Source organism: Amblyomma maculatum, chromosome 2, assembly GCF_055883805.1.
Source record: "Amblyomma maculatum isolate TAMU_Amacu chromosome 2, ASM5588380v1, whole genome shotgun sequence".
Classification (NCBI taxonomy): Eukaryota; Metazoa; Arthropoda; class Arachnida; order Ixodida; family Ixodidae; genus Amblyomma; species Amblyomma maculatum.
Genome location: NC_139345.1, coordinates 19,783,435 through 19,805,760, shown reverse-complemented (window position 1 = coordinate 19,805,760; position 22,326 = coordinate 19,783,435). Strand labels below are relative to the sequence as shown.

The following is a 22,326-nucleotide window of genomic DNA, read 5'->3' as shown; positions in this document are numbered from 1 at the left end:
GTAAAGCTCGCTGATGACAAATGATACCCAAGAGTCAACTGCAGCTATCAATATCTATGTGCAGTCCTAGAATACAGTACCCATTTCCTACAGTTCAATTCATGCTAACATCGAATGACAATGATGAGACAGTCAGTGGCTTTTCATCATGACATTATCTTTCATTTGAAACTTTGTGTGCTCTCATTTTGCATTGATAATTTCCATTTCAAATGTTAAGTTGGCTTATAGCTAACAAAACGAAAAGCTGCAGTCCCCAATTTAGTTTTTTGTCTCATTTTTAATCTATTATATGCTTCAAGTAAAAATTTATTACACTTTAACTAGGTACTAATTTCTGACTCATGAACACTACAAATTAAAAGAATCTCTCTTATGTTTTCCTCAGTCTATAATAATGTTAGCTTCCTTCTCACGTATGACATAGCAAGCCATTCATTTCGTACCCTTGACTGCTCAGCAGTCTTTATTATACGGCAGATGAGAAAATGCTAACACGAGCCGCCCATACTTTCTGTTATTGTCAGTGAGGGTGATGCCCTGGGAGGAGACCTTGAAGTGGACCACGGTGGGCACAGGTGGTGGTGAGATGGCCAGCAGCTCGGCCATGGCCCGTCGCACAGCCTGTGGGCCCGTCAGCGACTCCATGTCCATGGTGCACAAGTAGAGCACGTTGCAAGCTGTGCAGGAAAGTCGCTCACATGTTGCTCAACTCCTTTACAACATTTGTATCAAAGGTAAATATTCGCTACAGTTCACCTCATGCAACTTGCAAGTTTAAAAATTCTTTCAGTATATTTGGTTCCCCAAAATTTCAACATTTTGGTATAAATCAACTTATTGGTCCCTTCTGAGTTCATAGCATTTCAGTGATTTCCCCGCAGGCAGGGGGTTGGAGTTGGGGGGAGAGGGGGCAGTGTAAGCACCTCTTTATTTTTTCTGAGGGCGACCCTTTGAACTATATTAATTTTTTTTTATTCTTTACATATAAAGCGTCATCACAAATAAAATTCATCGTCCAGTAGTGTGGTAGATGCTGAAAGGTGGCTGCCATGGGAAGACCTAAAGAAAATGTGATTAAATAAATATGGTCTTGTCATTAAGAATTCCTGAGGAAAAAATAACTACAAATGACTCATAAAAAATATAAAGGACTAAGCCTGATTCTGCAAGAATAAAAATGACTGAGTTTGCAAAAAGGAAAATAGCCAAGAATGACTAAACAAAATTTGAAAAGCAATTTTAGGCAAGGAGCTAACCTAATGGTAATGCATGTCTATAATTAGGTGTGCTGTAATCTTTATGTCAATGACTACTAAAAATGACTACACCACTTCCTATCTACCCTCATCACCACCATTTACCCCAATAGAAGTTTAGACATCTTCCCTAATTTAAATTTTCGGAAAGCCCTTGCCATGTCACATTTCGAAAATTTTCTAAATTGATTCAAACATTTATTCTACGGAAGTGTACCTTCAAGCTTACAGAGACACCATGTTCTTAGGTGCAGTACAGTCCTGTACATGATTGCATGGGTGGCATCACATCATCTTAGCATTTATTCCACCACCTTCAAAGTACACATGTACTTCAAGAGGAAATAAAATGTGCAAGTGCAGGATAAGCTTCTGCAACAAAAGATACTAAAATAATATGAGGAAGGGACACCAAAGAGTAACCGTTGTATATGAGCATGACACATCACCACATTTTTCAGTCCCTTTAGAAACCGGTACAAAGAAAGGAAAACCACTTGAAGAACAGTAGGCTTTGAATGTATGCCACCTACATAGGCTACAATCCCCATTTGTAAGGGCCTGGTTTGAAACATGCAAAAGTAAGAACAATGCTTACTTCCCATTCCATAAAGCCTACAATTTGCTGACTTCTCATTATTATCATGCACATGTAAGTTTCAATGTATGCAAAATAATGCATGTAAATTTCAAGCAACCATTTTCACTGAAACTACCATAAATATACCCATTATTTCCACATATCTACAAAAATGAACTGGCATTAATGTGAAATTATACAATGTGGAAGAAGGATACAATTACTATATGAGCAAACATGGACACTATAGTTACCTGCTTTTCAGAGAGCAAGTCACCTGCTCCCATTATTTCCACATACTATGGTATCTACAGAAATGAACTGGCATTAATTTAAGATTATACAATGTGGAGGAAGGATACAATTACTGTATGAGCAAACATGGACGCTATAGTTAACCACTTTTTAGACAGCACATGTCTTACCTGCTCCCTGTTGCAATAGACTAGAAGCCGTGGCTGTAGTTGTCGGCGCAGTGGTGCTGTCCACAACATCGCCTTTCCAGAAGGGCTCACCTCCAATCTCTGCAAGAAATGAACAAGCCCCCCATAGTTGTCTTGTCCATGCATCTAATGAATTTGTAGTCCATAGAATTAATTTGGCATGTAAAAATCAGCCAATCAATCCACTGATCCGTCAGTTGATCAATAACTCAATAAACCAATTAATGCAAGACAATGACCAAGAGTTGTATGCAATGAGGTAATGTTAAAATTTGCTAATCTGACAAAATATGTGAAAGAAGAAACGAGACGTTGCACTTTCAAGAAAAAGTTTCCACAACTTAAAAGAAATAAAAGTGTCCTGAGCTGGTGACCTGAAGCTGTTAAAAATGGTACCCACCAGACTCTGGCAGCAGCAGTCGGCAAGGAAGAGCCAACGGCGTGATGGAGTGCTGATAAACAAGTGCCGACAAGCTCCCTGCACAAATACAAAGCTCAGTAAGAGACTTGTTTCTCTACAAAATGATGACACATTACAACCAGCACATACTAATTTCTTTGTTAAAGATATTGTTATCCAAGGTAAAGTTTTGAAAATTTATACATGCCTAATTGTAGAACACACAATTCAATAGCTGCATTGAGAGTTACACAAAAAGAAAAACGAGGTTAATTACCAAATACAGGTTCGTTGGCACAGCCCTTGAGGCGAACTCCTTTGGCGGTTGGCTCAATCAAGAAATGCCGCACCAGCTCATTCGACAGGTCGCCTTTAATGGAAAAAAATAAAAGTGATGTCGCTCATAAGGTAAAGCAAAGGGAAAACACGCACTGAAAGTAAACAGTAATAATTTCAGATACTTCTGAGATTTCTCCCTTAGTGCTGCACAATGGAAGTTTGCATTCTGCCATACTAGTATTTACAGTTTAGAAGTGATATCATACATACAAAAAATCCTATTTGTAGACATTTTTAATTACAGCTGTGGTCACAAGGGTACAAACTCAGTAAGAAGTCCGGAACTAATTGCCCCATTGCAGTCAGGCTTGTATCACGACACCGATTTTAATAATAGCTGGAGCATTAGGATGTTACTGTTCCCTTCCTCAGGTTGCTGAAGTATACTTGAGACCTTTTGCTATAAGAATAAAGTGCTGTTTAACAGCTTCTGAACAGCCCTGTTGTCGTGGCTCAATGGTTACGATGCTCCACTGCTGAGCCCAAAGACGTGGAATCGAATCTCGGCCGCAGCGGCTGCTTTTTGATGGAGGTGAAAAGCCAGGCGCCTGTGTGTGCTGTGCGATGTCACTGCATGTTAAAGATCTGCAGGAGGTCGAAATTTCCGGAGCCCTCCATGACAGTGGTCCTCATAGCCTGAGTCACTTTGGGACGTTACACACCATAAATCAAACCAACTTCTGAGCCCAGTGCATGCACCCAAAAATAATTGAAATATCTTTAATCAACACATAGTTTATGAAATTACCATGCATAAAGAATACCTGTCTAACAAACAAGATTTAAGATTCAGTAGTCTCACAGAAGGAAGAAGGCTACGTGGAACGAGTAAATGAGTAACACATATGAGAACTCAAAAAAGGCATGACTTCAGCTGCAGCTTGAAGGAGAGCGTTCATATGGATCACTTTCACTGCATGGATATAAACATCAAAATTAGTAAATGTCTTTGAGAAACTAGCATGGAGCTCTTAAAAGCTACGCTTTAGATCAATTATTAAATTATGCCACGCAGTTAGCAGTTTCTGAATCGAAAAGAATTACAGGAATCGGTGCACTAGAACTGGAGTTATTAGGAATGAAATTTCAAAATAGAAGCAAATCAAAAATTGCCCTCAGATCAATTTTCCCGGTCTTTCACTTTCCCATTTCACTCATAAAATGACGACACGTGCATGACCAATCGAAACAGCCTACATGAGCATGTCACTACAACGTTTCGGAAGATGGCTTCTCATGGTCGCTATAACAAGTTTTTGCTAAATTTGATGAGACCTCTTCCATGGCACCTCTCAGAAACAAAATGAACAAAGAGACTGGGAGCAGGCAGGGGAAGGAGACATTCTTTTGCCATCATGAACCCCCAACTATTGTGCTTTTCTCACGAGCCCGCTCCTTGACCGCCCTTTTCTCTCTGTATACAGGCACTCTACAATACTGAGGAGCAAGTGGCAAGGTGGTTGAATTCCTTCCTGATGCCTGACTTTGGCTGCATAGCCACAGGTAGCTGTCCACGTGTATAGGTCGTGAAGCCAGTGAAGGTCTGTGATGCAAAGCAGTAATTCCGGCACCTCAGTTGGTGCTCTTTGAATCACTTACTTTGCAGTGCCTCTGTGTAAAGCCAACACGTTGGGTTCATTGATTTAGTATAAAATAAAACAATGTGGCATGAAAAAGTTTCCTAATGAACACAATTTGGCATGCATTTGCTATTTATTCAATCTTCAAACACGTGCCTGTTGATGTCATATCCACTGCAAAGAACCACCACAGTGTGCCGACACTGTCAGTACCATAATTTCACTTTTTGAGGGAATTAAAATATTAAATACCGAAATATGCATGTTATGACCAATGGTAATACCACAATAACTCGGAAACTGCAATGAACAAGCAAAACAATGCATTTAGATTATGTTGCAGGACCCCTTTAAGCAATATAAGCAATGTGAGCAATGGGCACAGGTCCTAGCTGAAGAAAGCAATGATTGTTGACACTCGACCTACATATTAACTTTTGGCTCTCAAATTATTAGGTGGCTCGTGAAGATACATCTCGTGAAAATATATCAGTAATTCGTTATGCATAAAAGGCATGATACCTGCAAAGGTAGAGGCAATAAAAATATGCCAGAATAAAAAAATAACTTGCTTGAATATTTTTTTTGTGTAGCTCACATCTGAATAATTTTTTTGCAATGAGTTGAAAAAGCATTTTGCATAAGATGTTTACAAAATTTTCTTTTGTTTATCCCAACTCTGAAAAATGGGTGTGAACAAACTGGTGGAGGTTCTCACACAATCCACACTGTCACATTTGAGGTAAGAAGCATGAGGGCAGGTATGAAGCCTGCCCTCATGCCATGAGTATCAACTGGTGTGCTACTTGCAGACTGTAGCCCTAGTACTGCACATAAATGTTTAATTCCCTCCCAACCTAACAGCTAAACAGGCTCGATTGTACTGTGTGCACAAAATAAAAGCTTTTTTCTTTTTGTGAAGTTCACACTAAATATGCTCCATAACTTATTTATATTTTATTCCCAAAATCTTCAACCAGTAGAGTACAAATCTAAGGAACATTTTGCCAGTGCCATGAGCAGTACAATCCACTGTAGTCATAGCAGATGCAATTCTAGTTTTCCTTCACAAAATGTATTCACCTGTCCGGTTCTGGACATTGGGAGGAGGGCTGGCCACCTTGAGAGCCAGACCAAATGCTCCTGGGAAGGAGTTGCTGTCCCTCACAATGAAAGTGCCTGGTGGCTTCGTCTTCAACACGTGGATGGCTGAAATGAAATATTAGTAACATTTAGTGCAATTCCATATTAAGCACAAATAAAGTAACCTTTGTGAAACATTGTTCTACTTCTCAGCCAGAAAGTAGAGCTGTTAAAGTGCCCCTAAGGAACAAAAGGTTGCAAAAGATGAAGGAAAGGGTACTCTTAGCTTTAAATAATCTATAGCTTAAGGTATGCAATAAACTCTCCTAGAAAGAAACGTTTTTTGACTCGGCTACTCGACTCTCCATGATACGCATGGTTAAAAAACAAATCTCATTGGTTTATTTTTCAGCAAAGATGTACATGCCTTATTTGAGCAATCCAATAGTGAATCATTCTTTGTAGCTCAATGCTGGAGAAACACAAAGCAAAAGCCTCTATTTACACTGGCATATCTAATAAAACAAACACTGCTCATACATTGCAATTGTTCTTATCCTTTTCATTAGAAATGCACCCCAAAAACTGCAACTGCTTACTCCTTTCACAGCATACGTCTGCAATTATTTACGCGCCATACATGCAAAGCTCACAGATATAGATATAGCCCAAATTTAAATGGATTGAATACTGACCAAGTGTATAATAATTGTTATGATAGAATTGAAAAGATCTTTCATTGCATCATTATTGCACAGATAAGCACTCCAATGAACAAGAAAACAGATTTATAATCTTAATTTGGAACTGAAAATCGCATACAACAAAGTGAACTACCACCTTGCAGTGAAACCCTGCCACTATCAGCACAGCCCACCACCTGACCGGAAGTCAGTAAAATACCCCCAATTTGTTCGAGTCTGCACATTTATTTTTTATTTCAATGGACTTCATTTTGCACTCCCTCCAGTGCACACTTGAATAAAAAGCAACACTGATAATTTTGTTACTCATGATTATTTTGCAGTGCTGATGATTTTGTTACTAGATGGCCCCACAGTGTTTCAAATTTTTTTGACAAAGCTTTCATTATTGAGGTGTACGCCCCTGCACTGCAACAGGTTCGATTGTGGGAACTGGCGACTATGCTACTCTATAATAAATAATATTTCTAATTACTATATGGCAGGTGAAGTTTATATATGTATATTTGTTATTGGCGCATCGCTTTTTACTTTGTGCAATCAGCATCGCGCTTGCTGATGATGATTTCTAGCATCAAATTGCACATAAATATGTGCATGTACAGATTGAAAAGTACTTGCAGAAAGTTTTGTAGACTTTTTCTAACTAAACTACTGTAGAATAAGAACACTTCAGATTTCAAGCTTTCTCAACAAAAAAAAAGTTGAACTCTTAGTAACCAGTTTTGAGTCCGTTTAACGATGATCATATTCTTGAAGCACGAGTGCATAAATTTTTAGCTTGGCTGAAATACTGTAGACATCACACGGTGTCGAAACACACTGCTTTCTATATTTTTCATTACACCACTGAGCATTTGAACTTCTGCTATAAGTGCACGTACCCAGAAGACCTGGCTGCATTGAGTACAAGGTAAGTGAAAACCACTGAATGAAAAACTGTTACAGCCAATCCTAAGGCTTACATGAAGGTTTTCGTTACTGGTTAAAAATACAAAACCGTGAGATTAAAGAATTAATTTTTTTTCCAAGGGGGGAGTGGGGGTAATAGGGTAATATGCTGATATGGCAATTTGATACGGTAAATTTATTAAATAGCTGGAAAATAAATTATATTTACCTTTCTAGCTATTATTATATCTCACTATTTTAGTTTTAATGGTGCCGTATAAGCCTATGGCTGACTACAAATCTCTATTATAATGCTGAGGGGACCTAGTTATATTAGTTATAAGATAGCAATTATTATAATTTGGTTTCCAGACAGCAAGCTACAGTGCCATTAACCATCCTTCAATATCCGCCACCACTACAAAGGATCATATTTTAGCCTGAAAATTTTCATTATTAAATATATTAGTAAAAGTCAATGCTGAAAAATCCAGTATACAGCTACAGTCACGTATAGAAATGAAGACAGCGCAACCTTAAAGGCATTTTATTCAAGTGGCTAACTACAGCTGCAGTAACCGGCCATAAACACGAGTGCAACCCTGTATAGAATTTGGTACCTTCTTCCCTGCTGATGTTGGGCTTGTACCAATACTTGGAGGTGTCCTTCACAAACACAGGATGATGGTGGATAACTTCAGGAGAATCTGCATTCGCAAACCGATCCATTTTTCATAAATTTACTGTTGTACAAAACATAACACTTCAGATGCACTGTACACTTGTTTTAGCAGACAATGAACACAATAACGCACATCACTCCATGTGCACAAAGAGTTAATATCGTAACAGTATGCAGTAAAGAAAAAAAGGCTCAGAAAATTCTTTTAAACAAAGTATACACAACACAACTGCAAATAGTACAAGCAGCAGTGCATCTGACATGCAACTATAACTGCAATCTTCAAGATAACAAGAAACTGGTCTATGAAATCAGACTGCACTGGTGGCACTGAAAGTTGTCAGATTCAACTAGCACGTTTTAGGTGTGCGTGCACAAATATGTGGGGTTTTAAATATAAATCTCATAACAACTAGTAGGACAAGATGAATTTGCTTCAGATTAGATCTAATAGTCTATTCTCAGCCAAATGCTCTCCAAGATTTATACACTGATCAAGTTAGAGACCTTAGAAGCTATGTAGCTATGCAGATGCCAACTATCCTGTGTATGCCTTTCCGAGCTCTTAGTTTCGTTCTCTTTCATTGCAGTAATACCATGCAAACACTGCATACCCATCACTGTTGGAACATGCGTGCCCATGTGCACTGCTACATGTGAGCCCGGAATGAAGAACTGCACCCACCACCCTCATATAAAAGCTAGCATGTATAGCACTTTTCCTCTTAAATAAATTATTAGATAGATAAAAATCAGCCAAAATTTGTTGTTTTCATCGCATTGGAAGAAGATATAGGTTAAAATTTGTTTAAGCCTAAAATATTGTTATGGGGTGTTCCCAAATGGCAAGTCTCACTCCACAGACAGGGACACCTCCAAAAGACCAGCACACACACCGGATCTAACTTCAACATCGCTGTCATTCAACACGCCACCCGAAACATATCCGTCATCTGCCAACTTCTCAACTACAAACTGTAACAATATGAACACTAGCTCAAACCTGGAGGAATGTGCGTGGTGCAGCCCCCAAATCGACCTCTGCTATGTAGGCCTATTGAACTCATTGAGTGAGTTGTTCTCTCTCATCCTATACAGTTTTCCTTCCCCGACAGCACATTTGTAAAGGAATGATGAATGATGAAAAAACAAAAATTCAGTGTGCAAAGGTGATCTAGCTATCTACTATTCATGCCCCAAAACTACTTGTAAGCCATTTACTAAGACAGGCAACCTCTTTGAGAGCAGGAAAGCATATTAGGTCACACTCCCATATATAACCATGATATCTGGATGATGGTAACAAGCCACTTGTACCTACATCTACATCACATAAAATGTCTCTTTGCTACACGACAGCATACAGCAGCTCATTATGTCCATGGCTGCAGAAAACATATGTGCAAGAAACTTTGCGAACAAATATATTCCAAATATTTGGGCAAATTAGTGGTTCAGAAATAAATAGACAATATCAGAATCATTAACTTAGGAGATGCAAATGAAGAAAATATGCACTTTTATTGAATCTATATATTTATCGAGGCCATCCATCATTGAATCAGCTACATATTTAACTGGGCTTCACAATGTTTACCGCAGTAACTGAACTAACTCGCAGCCAGCTAACGAAGGATTGGGAGTAGTACATGTAACTGCATATGGACTAAGTACATGTGAAATGTAAGTAGTGCATCTAACAAACATAGTTTTGAAATTTAAAAAAAAGCTATCGCTGCATTGCTGCTGTCTACACAGCAACACATTGAGAGGAGGAAAAGAGTGCAATGGGGAGAAGGAGGAAATTAAGGCAAGTGTAAGGTGCTGCCTATTGGCAGGCAGCAGGCGCTTGTGAGCGCGAGTCTTTTCGCCATTACTTGTTGGACGGGGTGGTGCACTTGCCTGCCAGGGAGAGCATACTCGATCTCCGAGATTGGCCGAAGTACACGGTCGGCGAGCTCTGGCCATTGGGGCTTGTCGGAACAGTCGACGATGGGGGCAGGCTCTGCTGCAAGGCACTCACGGTGGCCGGCGAAGGGCTCCTCCGGCTGAAACACGAGAACGTCCAACTCAACGGCAGTCATCAGGGGGTGTGCAACTTGAAATCTTATCCCTCATCAGACACATATAAAAGAGTTAGGGGCCTAATTAAGCCCCATCCCTCATAGCTCGAAGGGGGCAATTTACACCCCCACTCATTTGTCATGGTCTTGGCAGTGCTTTCCTAGAGACTCTCTCAAGCAACCCTCATCCAGCAATAGAAATTAAGGTGGGTAAATAGACAGATTGGTTTAATCCGGCAGCTGGCCCACTCCTACCAAATTTCTACAGCCCCCAGGGTATAAATCTGACCCACTAATCAACCATAGTCTGCCCACTATTCCACCCTAACCCGTATAGATATTCCACTGATATGGATTTAAGGTAGATTAAAGGGTGGATTTAGATAAATTAGTGGGTCCAGTTAATGTAATCCCACAGTTGGCCCAATCCTGTAATGTCTTGAGTGTTCTCAGTGTTTTAAAATTTGGTGGCACCCTCCGATTGGTTCCTTGGCAGTCACGTGACTTTGATGATGCCACCACCCTCGCAACAGTTAGGAATTTCCGTTACAGAGAAACTGGACATTCGTTTGCAAAACGACGAACCAAAATCCAGTTGCATTAAAAGCTAGCAGCAACTTACTACAGATAGAGTTAACTCTGCTGAAGGTGCCAAATAAAGAACAAGTGAGGCAGAGGAAAGGTGCACCATGTGTTGATGCTATGATCAAGTCAGTCTTGAGCAACTACATCTCGTTTCTACGACCGAAGATCTACAGGTTGGGCAGGCCGAGCACTCAATATGAGATTGGTACCAGTAGACGTGGGCATATGCAGAAAATATCCTCTGACATTGGCCTTCTTTCAGGTACGATATCGAGGTTTATGACACCCTGCCTACCACACCCTTGTTAAGTCAAGCACACAAGAGAGACCGCTAGAAGGAGATCATTATGCACAATACCGCTTCTTGTGCATGCCATTACCTTCGCAAGAGATGAGCACTGGAGAAGCACCGCCGCCGCAGCGCTGGCCGCAAAGCAAAAAATTCTCCTCGAAAAGAGGCACTGAAGTTACGCAGGCGACTAAGCCGGACAAAAAAGTGATTTGAAGCAGCAGTTCCAGCAGCATGCAGAGAAGCAAGGAGAGCCAGGGAGGAAACAGAGAACATAGAGCCAAGTAAAGGGGGTTAGCTATACAAAATGACATTCCGGCAAGCACAGCTACAAACTTTGAAGGCAGCAGTAGCACTTGTAACAAGCTCGCAGGAATAGAGAATATGGGGAGCCGGCAAAGAATTTGACATATATGTAGCAGTTATAGCCTAATTACATGTAACCTTTAAAGCAACACTGTTCTCAGTCTTGATTGCTATAAGGAAGGCACCACCTTCGCGCTTTGCCTACCTCCTCTTGTTCAATGCATGGGTGACGCGAGCACGTTCCTCTTCTGCGCAATCATATTTCACTATGCTAGTAGTGCAGACTGAGTACTGCATGAGAATTTCCCCCCTTTGTCACTTGGAGAATCAACATGTGTGTTTCTCAACAGGAGCAAGTATACCCTGTAAACAGCAGGAATTAAAAAATAATGATAATAGAATGTGTACATGGAAGCATCAAAGAAAAAAAATCATGTTATTCATTCCAGAACTAAAACTGTGACTTTTGCCATTGCTAGGCCCCACCACTGGCTCAGCCCCAGGATACTAGCATCTGTTTTGACCAAACAATTTTCACCAAAATTACCTTCCCAGTTTGTTTGGGTCTGGGTCATGAGGCAGTCAGATCACGTTTGGCGCTACTGGCACCACCTGGGACTGCCTATTTTTTTGACAAGGCTGATTGTGGCACCTCAAAGATAGTGTCCTCGCTCAGCCCTTATACCACAACATGAGAGTTATTAAACAATTATGAGTGGCACTTCACAATGATGAACTAAGTTATGCTAACGTTCGTAGTCTGAGCTAATGCTGAATCCCTTGTGCCCAATCAGTGTAGCGTAGAGTAGTGCACTCAGTCAGTTGAAGCCAACGATCCCAACTACCAGTAGCTCTTGAAATTAGCTCGACAGTTAGGTTAATGTGCACTCCATACTTCAGGTACACCATACTCTCGAAAAACAAATTAGTAAAGTGGGTAACATGTCCACTAACACACTCACTAACAGGAGGGGCTTGGTATGGATTTGAATCACTAAAAGTATGGAATGGCTACGATTGGCAATGTACGATGATTCTCTCTTCAGAACATCTAAAGTTCTTGTAGTTCAGAAAATAACCCAGTTTCAATCTCCTCCAATTAACTGATATCCTCAAGGCGCTGGGTGCTGCAGTCAAAAAAACTTTTCGTTCTTGACTGCCTTTCTTTGAGATGAGAATATGCCTCCCATTGGTAACAGTATAGTATATCATCCCGTGCACTCAATAATCCAAACCTTCCCCAGGGCTTCAGAAGCCCAGGCTTCAGCAGTTGCTAGAGAATATGCTACTTCCTTAAGGAAAAATCTGCGTTTAGAGTAAGGTCACCAACCAAGACCAGGTGATGTGCTAACGTTCATTATTAACTCTAAGTATGGCGCAGTTGACAGGTTCTCTTATTCAGATGAAGCCAGCCGCTGAAGTTACACTGAATGTAATGCAACCAAATATCGACCACTTGATGTCACATGTCCTTACGGAGCATTACGTCATGGCTAGTGTCCAATGACTATATAAGTTATTGAAGTCATTGGATAACATGCAGAAAGCAGAAGCAACCTAGCAAAAATTGAGAGGAGGAGGAATGAGGAGTAAGCAATAAGACAGAAAGCAGGTTAGACTTCTAGGGCTGCATGCAAGAAAATGGAGTACTCATGCCTCACTCACCGTGAAAGTGTTGGGCTTTTCGGTGGAAGTCCTCCCGACGAATCTGCACAGAGCAAGAAAATAGAGACAATGGTTCACAGACGGCGGGGCTGAGCTATTTAGAGGGCCACAGCAGCTTGTTCATTGACTGTCAGGCCTCACCTTGGTTCATGTAGGGTGTGCGAGGGGGTACAGGGAAAGCTGGCGTAGCCGGCCGGTCCGTTGCACTCGAAGGACTGGCCGACGGACTGTCGTCCGTTCCCCTCAGAGGCCAAGGCGATGAGCCTTCCAGGGAGCTGTCGTCTTGTGCATACTGCACACCAAGAGCATGAGGCATGAAATGAAGTTCATACTTCCCAAGTGCTTTTGCCACTTAAGTCAAATCTTGATATTGTGAGCAAACTTTCGCCTCTTCCACATGTATACACCCATCATAATCATAATTCGCCGGTGTTCTGAAAATTGCGCAGAGTTCCAGACAGCCTGAAATAAAGAAATTTGTTTGAGTTGCAGCTCACAAGTGGTGCAGCATTAGCAGTAGGTGTAGATGCCGGCAGTATGCAGGTTCCGTTGCCCTCATCCATACTGGGCTGTGAGCAGAAGCGAAAACTGGAGCAGAGCTCCAGGGGGGATAGTAGATGGGTACAAAGCAAGATGCTAAGAATACAAAGGGCACTTTCACCACTTGTAAGCTACCATTCAAACAAACGTTTTTATTCCAGGCTGTAGCTGGATCTCTGCATATGCAGAACACCAATGAATGATGATGATCATGGGTATATGCAGGTGGAAGAGGTGAGAGTTTGCCCACTGCGCTCACAATATTTACAACTCATCAGAGGAATAGGAACATCATTCAAATGATGTGCAGTTTCAATTAAAGAGTGGAGGACCAAAATGAGGAGCTCCTGCACCATGTAGCGTAATTCTAACTGCACAGGAGATTCACCACGGTGCACTGAGTGTTTCCGTGCTATTGCGCTCACTCAGCACGGAATGGTGAATCTAATCCGGAACATCTCTGACAGCTGCTAGCATATTACATCTCGGCCACTCATCTGCAACTTGCTTTTCTCTGACTCCCAGAATAAACTAGTCACCTGCTGTCATGCATACAAGGAGAGGACGCAACCCAGACAAAGCTGGAACACGAGTGATTTTCTTTTCTAGTTGATCTTTTTTCCCTTTTGCGAATATCCATCAACTGGCCTAACATGCTATGCTTAAAAAATAAACAGAAACTTTCTCTCATCCAAACACAGAAAATCTTGACTGCACAAAGAGTCTATTCCAACACAAAAGTTTATATTAACAAGATTCCAATGTACCCATCACTTGCGTTATTCTAAGCTAAACATGTATCATGATTAAGCAAAGATCTCATGTTTAATAGGCTAATAATGCTACTATTGATAATGATGCACTTTGATGAAATTAAGTGAGCCTCAGTCACATATGTAGTAGAGGCATACGGCACAGACTGTTAACTACTTTTTATTTTTATTTTTTTAGGCGCACACTGCAACCTTTGCAAAACCCCTCACCTTGTTTGGAGTTGACTGGGCTATTGGTGCCATCTCGCGGAGCTGCACCGGTTCTTCTACTTTGTACGGTGCTGTAAAAAGAAGGTTACATCCTCATTTTAGGATTTCGTGTAGCTAATTCATTAGCTTCGGGAGTGGCAGAAGATGCAATACAGTCATGCAGTGCTTGGTCAGTGCAGCTTTTTTTTTATTCTTGCAGGTTATTTCATAGTTAATTCTGGTAATTCCGCAGCATTGTGACAACTACAAAATGAGTTAAAGTGTGTGAGAAAGCTAATGCTCTTGTGATTTATGTAAAGCATCTGATAGCATTTTTTTGTTCTGGCCACATTAAATATTTACTTTTTTAAATATGGCTTTAAACGCTCAGCTGTGAAATATGGGACGTCGTGACAGTGAGAGGAAAATAGTCTTACACATGCAGGTTCTTCCAGCAAGGTACAGCTTAATTAGTGTAAGCGTTTTTATTCACCAAAAATGAAATCCCACTAAACATTGAAAAAGTTATACCATCTGATAGCGTTCTCCATTCACCCAAATGTGTCGCCAGATTTGCACTTTCTGTGTTGATGGAGCACTGAAAAAGCTCGTCATCAGACCATTTTTTTTTTTTAATCTTTACCCATGTCAGTTGGCTCAATATTAATAACAACTGGTACCTTATACAGATGAAGCTTGCATATGAGTTTCACAAACGACAAAAGCAAAAGCAGGTATAAGTTCTTCAACATTTCTAGTGTCACTGCGCTGCTTTCATAGTCATGCAGAGAGTGCGAAGAGAATAACAAAAGGACAGATGGGATTATTACTGGAAAACACTACTGCTGACAACCATGTGTCCCAACCAACCAGGTGCTAAGAAAAATTGTTCAGATAATATATGCGCATGGTAGCTTGAAAATGGCGTAAATAAGAGGCTCACCGCCTTAAATTGGTAGAGGCATTTAAGACTGCTTATATATAATACTGTGAAAGCATGAACACGACTGCAAAGGCCACAGGAGCGTCTTCCCATGGCACAGCTGCCGGGGTCATGCACCAACGAAATAGCTCTGTGAGTGGATTTCACCATGTGAGTGCTTGCATATAACCACAGGAGTTGTGGTTATGCAAGCACTCACATGGTGAAATCCACTCACAAAGCTATTTTGTCGGCGCGTAAGATTCGGGTCGCATATACTTGAGAGCCCTTGCCAGTTTTAGAGCACCTTGAGAGCACTGCCACCTTAGGTGCAAACGTCACACAGCTGCAGACTGCTGGTGATGCACAATGCATTCGAGCAATGTGATATTGGTGGAAGCCTTCGCAGAAACATTCGCAGCTAAGCTGGCAGTGCCCTTTAGGTGACTTAGGATCACTCTTTAGGATCGATCACTCTTTGGACCACTTTATAATTAACTTCATACACCTGGATACAGGTCCTTAGTCAAGAAAAATGTTAGCTATGCCTGGACATTTACTACAAGCAAAGTCAATTAGAGAAAGGTCCCTTCTAAATAGCACAAAACAATGACTATGCCCACCTCACTGACAAATGACATTAGCGTAAAATATCTTACAAGTAGTGAAAAGCTGCTTGCTTTGCTCGTACCTTGTGCCTAAACCTCTGCCCTCATGTCATCTGCACAAACTACCGTTCGCTATCTCTCTTGGTACTCTTCATGTGCAGCAGCGACAGACCAGCACTTCCGAATGTCCGTTTTTCATGCGTGGGCATTTAGCGGGTGCAGGAATATGAAAAAAGGTGCGTGGGTGCAGCAGAAGAACTGCGAATGATCCAGGCTCCATTTCGTCCATGCAACGTGCAGGTAGGACAAAAAAACAAATTATTCACTGCGGAGTGGACCTTGCTCCAGCATCAACATTTTAAATGTAAACACGTAGAGCGCCAGTCACCAAGAGACCACTCGAGGTGACTGTTCAGAGTGCCAACTTTGAGCTTATGCAGCAGAAAATGTTCCTCGGATTTCAGATTAGGGTCATTATCAGATTAATACACTATTAATTGGTATCAAAAGTAACTGGTATTCTAGTGGCCCAGCTGGCACTTAAAACAGACTAAAGTAGAGCATGAGGAAAAGCAGCTACAACTATGGCTATATCCAAGAATAGCAAAAGGCTAACGGAGATAGCCTAGTACACTTGCGCTACTGCATGCACCTGTTTTCGACGCAAGTATGTGCAGTGCATTTCAAGAGACAGAGACAACCCCACCCAATATTTGTTCTTAAAAATCGATTATGTGCCCCTTTCTGGCTATGCCATTACCTGCTCAGAGATCCGTTTTCAGTTAAAAGAGCGTCTCTGCCATCACAATGCATTGCCCAATTGGTAAAGGACAACTTGAATTTGGCATCACTGCCCCTTTAACAGTTTGAACTAGATTTTGGAGCAAGCTTGTAAATGGTTTTCAAAATGTGCATCCCTCTTGGTGTCGAAGACAATCAAGACCATACAAATGGACCGATTTTCTTGTTAAAATAGCTCTGTCCAAAGACAATTAAGTTTAGTTCCGTTTCGTCCCAATCTTACGCACAAACCTTTCCTGTCTAGAATTATCTGCCTGGCCCTCAAAAGATGACGTGCTCTTTTGTTGAGCATGGTCCACTCCCAGTTACCGCAGAGCTAACCTGACTCGTGCGAGGACGCCTTGGACGCCGTGGTGAACGGCGGGTCGTTCAACATGGCCAGAATGTCGTCTCGCTTTGGCGGCGAGCCGGCAGTGGGACTACCAGCCAGCACACCGGGCCTCCGCATGGGATCGCTGGGATCGCCGTACACAACTGACGACGAGATGAGTCGGTGCGGAGACGTACCTGGGGCCCCATCTGCCATCTGGTCGCGGGCCTGCTGGTGGGTTCGCTTGGCTGCCACGAACGGCCGCTCCCGGTCAAATGACGTGTCTGACTTCTGTCGTGCGACAGGCTGTACGGCCGTCGGCAGTGGCTGTGGCTGCCATTGCGGGTACCTGTGGTTGCATGGCACAGTGACTTTCAAACACACTAATAGAGAACTGTAAGGGGCACCGAAATTGCTTTGGTATTAACATCGCTTTATGATCCCTGCAGTGATCATGTTTCGTCATGTGTCAAGGAGAGTTTCATTTCGTTCTATATCTGGTACATCCCACAAGACCATTCTTACAATAATGTACACCCAATCCCAGATATATCTTGCATGTTTCTGTTATTCAAGCAGATGTTCTGTTACAATCAGAACATCTGCTTGACAACTGTTTGCATTTAATGAGCTTTCATTCAGCTTAACACTTGACACACTAACAGCACAACGCCCCTGGAAGTGGCGCTTCTGCGGCCATCTTTCACGAGCGAAGCAGGGCCGAATTATCCAGGGGTTAAATGGTTCAAATTAACTGGGCCATCTGTTCTCAGGGGCCTCCAAGAGCTGGGAAAAAATGGTGTGTTTCAAGGTTCGGCCCGAAAAATAATCAAATCACCCGCTTTCTGAATTCCCATGATTCTAACTAGATTGCAATGTTGAATGGTTCAAAAGTCGTTTGTCGCATCATACGCTTAATCCCAAAGTCAGCCTCATATTCTGCGAGTCAAAATACAAAACTTTGTACTCGCCCAAAAATCTAAAAAAAAATATGCGAATGGTTTAAGCTGGTTCTAACTGCTTTATGTTCGTTTCAGCTGGTCCCAAGTGGTATTCAACTGGCATCCCAGTTGGTGCTGTTTTAGTTGTGAATGTAATGCCCTTCTGGAGTATTTAAGGTTACAATAAATCAATAAATAAGTAATCGACAGGTTCTAGCTAGCTTTCAGTTGGGAGTCAGCTCATACCCACTGGTAAACCAACTGACCTCTGTCATTACTGCTGTTAAGGTCTGTTGTGTTTTTTTAATATGAGCGTAAGCAGTCAAAGCTGCGACAAAAGCAGAAACTTTATTAGCTAGAGATTATAACTGCTCATAGATTACAGCTGCCTCAGTAATTTGTCACTACTATGAGTGGAGATGCGACATTCTGAGGCGGGTCAATGCTGAAGAGCCTATCAAGACACTCTCCAAGAAAAGGCTTGAAGATGCTTATAGAAACATACACACCTTCATTCACTTGCATAAAAGTGGAATGAAAAATGTGCAGACATGTTATACAAATACACGCCCCATTTAAAAGTAGAATTCCTGTGAATTATTTAAACTTATATTGTCTTCATTGTGTAAACATTAAACATGTAATGTTTCTGCAAAAACAATTAGGAGTACGCTTTAGCTTAGCCTTGCAGGCATGATAGCATGGCAGAAGTGTTCACCTTATTTTAAAGCAAAGTGCACGTAAGTCAAAGAGGATTCCCATGGGAGCCAGCAAACAGGAACCATTATAACGCTGTCCCATAACTACACGTGAGGCGGAACTTAAGTGTCCACCCTATTTTTAGTAACAACCTTATTTTTTTCCAACCACTGTTTACTGAGGTGACCCCTCCTCTGTAACGAGCTGCATACGCTACCTCATAAAATGCAAATTTATTCTGCAAATTGAAAACAGAAAAAGGTGCATAATATGTACAAATAAAGTGCTTCTTTTTGTTTTAGAAGTGAAAATTTTCTACAAAATGTTATTACTATCTTTGTAAATTCGGACAATCTGTATAAATGTGAATGTATATTACTGATATAGTATTTGAGTATGTTAAAACCTTCATTTTGTGTCACGTGAGTAACGATGCCATTTTCTACCAGTGCCACCTATTCGAAATATTTAGCTCCCAGCATTATGACAGTGTTTAGAGTAATAAACATTATTTGCTGTACCTTAAGTGGGCATACAGAACATGATATTGCAGTTTCTGTAGAAATACTGTCCTAGGCAAGCTTCAATTCGCAAACTTATTAGATGATTGATTGCATATTTACGGTAAGAACTTGTGAACAGCCTTTTGAACAAGACTCATCTCTATGCCTTCTATGCTCACACGCAGCCAATCGTCATGCGCTATTAAATTAGCCAAGGAATAACCACTCGAGAAATTCATTTTTCACGAATGCACGTTAAAATTTTTGAGGGAGGATGTAACGTGTCCTGCCATTTTCTAGACTAGTTCAGCCAGTCTAGATGTAAGTCTGTCCGTGTGCTCTGAAGGAAAGCATGTGCTTATGAGATGTTCATAAATAGCGTGCAGATTCTTTGGGTATAGATGGCGTGTGTTCTCTGTAGCAAACTATAAAACGTATCTTCACCTCACTCTGGTGGTGCAGTGATTTGGGCGCTCAACTGCTGTTCTCAAGGATGTGGGATCAAATCCCAGTCACAGCGGCCGCTTTTCTATGGAGGCGAAAAGCAAGATGCGCGTGTGCTGTGCGATCAAAGTGCACAATAAAGAACCACAGGTGGTCAAAATTTATGTAGCCCTCCACTGCTGCATCTCTCATAGCCAGAGCCACTTCGGGACATTAAACCCCATAAAACAAACAAAAACGCATCAAGTCTCAAACATGACAACAGGGAGCGAGCGGGGTAGGGCGGTAAGTGGTTATATAAGGGCCCTTTTAGTTCATTTTTTTTTAACCGCGCCCTCATTTTTGTTAATCCAGCCCTGGCATGAAGCAACATCATCACGCGTTTTCAGAGAGGAGGAATGCAGCTACATATTCGTAGTGCGACCCATAGACCAACACCGTGTTTGCAAACAAAGGAGGCGACCACGATGCTGCAGCAGACAGAGTGTGAAAAGGCTCAGCACTCATAGGAATACATAGAAGCAAAAGTTTTCAAAGCATTTTTGCAATTTCATGGGGCACCTATGATGGCGTGTTTTGGCACAGAGCCACTACGAACATCCTAGAACAGATTGTGAAAGCATGAAAGGCCATTTCGGAGGCGTAGTATATTTAAAACGTCGCAAAACATATGTTGGTGCAAGCTGCGAGGGCCACCGATTGAAACACATGTAAATACAACTTGCCGCAACATTTTTCTCGTTGCACAGAGCCCTAGAAGAGGTGGCTGGTCATTAAACATTGGCGAGAGTTTTGTAGTCTGGAGGCAATCTACATTTAAAACACCGCTAAAAATATGTGTTGTAAAGTAGTACCTACCGCCGACAGGCTCGATAACCGCTGGGTGTTTCTTTGAATCCCACAAACTTCTCTTGTAGAGTCTGATATAGTGCCATATGCGCTGAATTTGCTTACTAATAGTCTTCAGTCAAAGCGTGTAGACTAGGGAAAACTACACTCAAAAAGCGCTCTCAGACTTCGTAGCAAAAAAACAAGAGAACGGCCCACTGTAAAAGGCGGCGGTGCAGATGATACTCTAATAAAGCGCGGACAATGCCAGTGTCTGCGACTTGTGTGAACAGACAGGTCACTTTGGTCACCTGCTGCTGTGCGCGGTTCATTTATCGTGCAGTGTGAGGATTGCCTTCAGCTTAAAAGTTTGTATCATTTGAACAGCAGTATTCAAAAGAAAGTGTAGCCTATGGGGCAGCACGTCAGACAACAGACTGCAAGAAGCATCCAGTGGATAGCTGGTTTTTCAGGGGTAAGTCGGTCTTTGCAATGCGCATTTATAGAGGCACATTAATAATTGAAGGCTTCAAAATGCTGTAGCATACTTTGTCACAATTTTTCTTCAAGACACTCGCTAACATTTAACCATCTGTTATGTCTCTTCGTGCTGTCCGAAGCCGGAAAATTATTTTGGTAAATTTTCCTTGCATGTGTTTCTATGAGCCATTCTCTCAACCTGTATCCCTATACATTTCGCAGTGTTTTAAAAATACTCTACCTCTATAATGAGGTTTCATAGTTTCACATTGTGTTCTACGATGTTCATAGTTATTCTGCAACGAACGACACCATAGGTGCACTGTGAAATCGCAAAACTGCTTTGAAATGTTTTGGTTCCACATATTTCTATGGGCACTAAGCTTTAATTTCATCCCCAGTAGGTTTAGCCCGGTGACAGCAGCACTACCACATCTTGCTTACATCACAGATTGGTGTTAGTCTATAGGACATCTGCTGGCAGAGCTAGCCACTTGCAGACAGAGTAAAACTGTGTAGCACAGAGTGCGGTCGGCCGTGAAGGTCAGCAGAATAGGAAAGGGAAATCACAGAGCAAGCAATCGGTTTTTACCTGATGACACATTTCGCACGGCAGTCTCAGGCTTGTGATTAACATGGCGTCTAATGCGATTTCCCTGACATAGGCTTCGTGCTCATCTAACTCAGGGGTGACGTGTGTACCACTAGCGGCACCTTCGGCATCCCCAGTGGGAATGCACCCTACAGGGATACATTTAAACAGACGTAATAAAGCATTTTATGATTGCACAGTGCAAGTACAATGTCGGCCCTTCATGAAGAAAAGTCCAATACATCCTTAAAACATATTACAAAATTATGAAACCTCATTTGGAGGCAATGTATTTTTAAAACACCGCCATATGCGTGCGCGTGGGTTCACTGCTGGCCACCGGCACCACACCGGAGCGCGACTCACAGAGACAAAACTTTCAGTTTTTCTCATTTCACCTCATAGGCAGCTATTCGTTCACAGTTGAAGTGTGCATTGAAGAGCACAGTGACAAAATGTGCACCGACATTTGTATTGCCGTTTGAGAGCTGCTTTTCGCATTGAGAATCTAGTTGCCATTTTAATGACCATACATTGGACCAGTAGGGTACGTAACAGAATGCTGGATTCTAGAAGAGGATTGTGCGATTTCAGAAACACCGCCTGGCAGAGTACCTGTTAGGGGTATGCCCGGCTGTGCAACATACATTTTTCGTACCATTTTAAAAATATAAATTCCAAATGTCATTGCATACCTTGTCACAGTGTTTTTCAATGCGTATATGTTAACTGTAAACAAACGGCTGCCTAGGTGAGTACACGATGAAATGAAAAAATCGTTCGGAAAACTTTGTTTCAGTGAGCATCGCTATGCATTGCACTCCCAT

At 41.6% G+C, this 22,326-nt stretch overlaps 1 protein-coding gene across 1 annotated transcript in view; it reads right to left on the bottom strand.

Moving 5' to 3' along the window:
- The window catches only part of by (focal adhesion protein tensin), a 293,064-nt gene that overhangs the window by 3,930 nt on the left and 266,808 nt on the right, over nucleotides 1-22,326 (bottom strand). Inside the window, 11 exon segments of the mRNA XM_084593429.1 lie at nucleotides 512-680; nucleotides 2,265-2,363; nucleotides 2,683-2,760; nucleotides 2,960-3,052; nucleotides 5,685-5,810; nucleotides 7,900-7,986; nucleotides 9,864-10,009; nucleotides 12,870-12,912; nucleotides 13,011-13,161; nucleotides 14,393-14,463; nucleotides 17,024-17,361. Coding sequence (XP_084449555.1) covers nucleotides 512-680; nucleotides 2,265-2,363; nucleotides 2,683-2,760; nucleotides 2,960-3,052; nucleotides 5,685-5,810; nucleotides 7,900-7,986; nucleotides 9,864-10,009; nucleotides 12,870-12,912; nucleotides 13,011-13,161; nucleotides 14,393-14,463; nucleotides 17,024-17,361 — 1,401 coding nt within the window.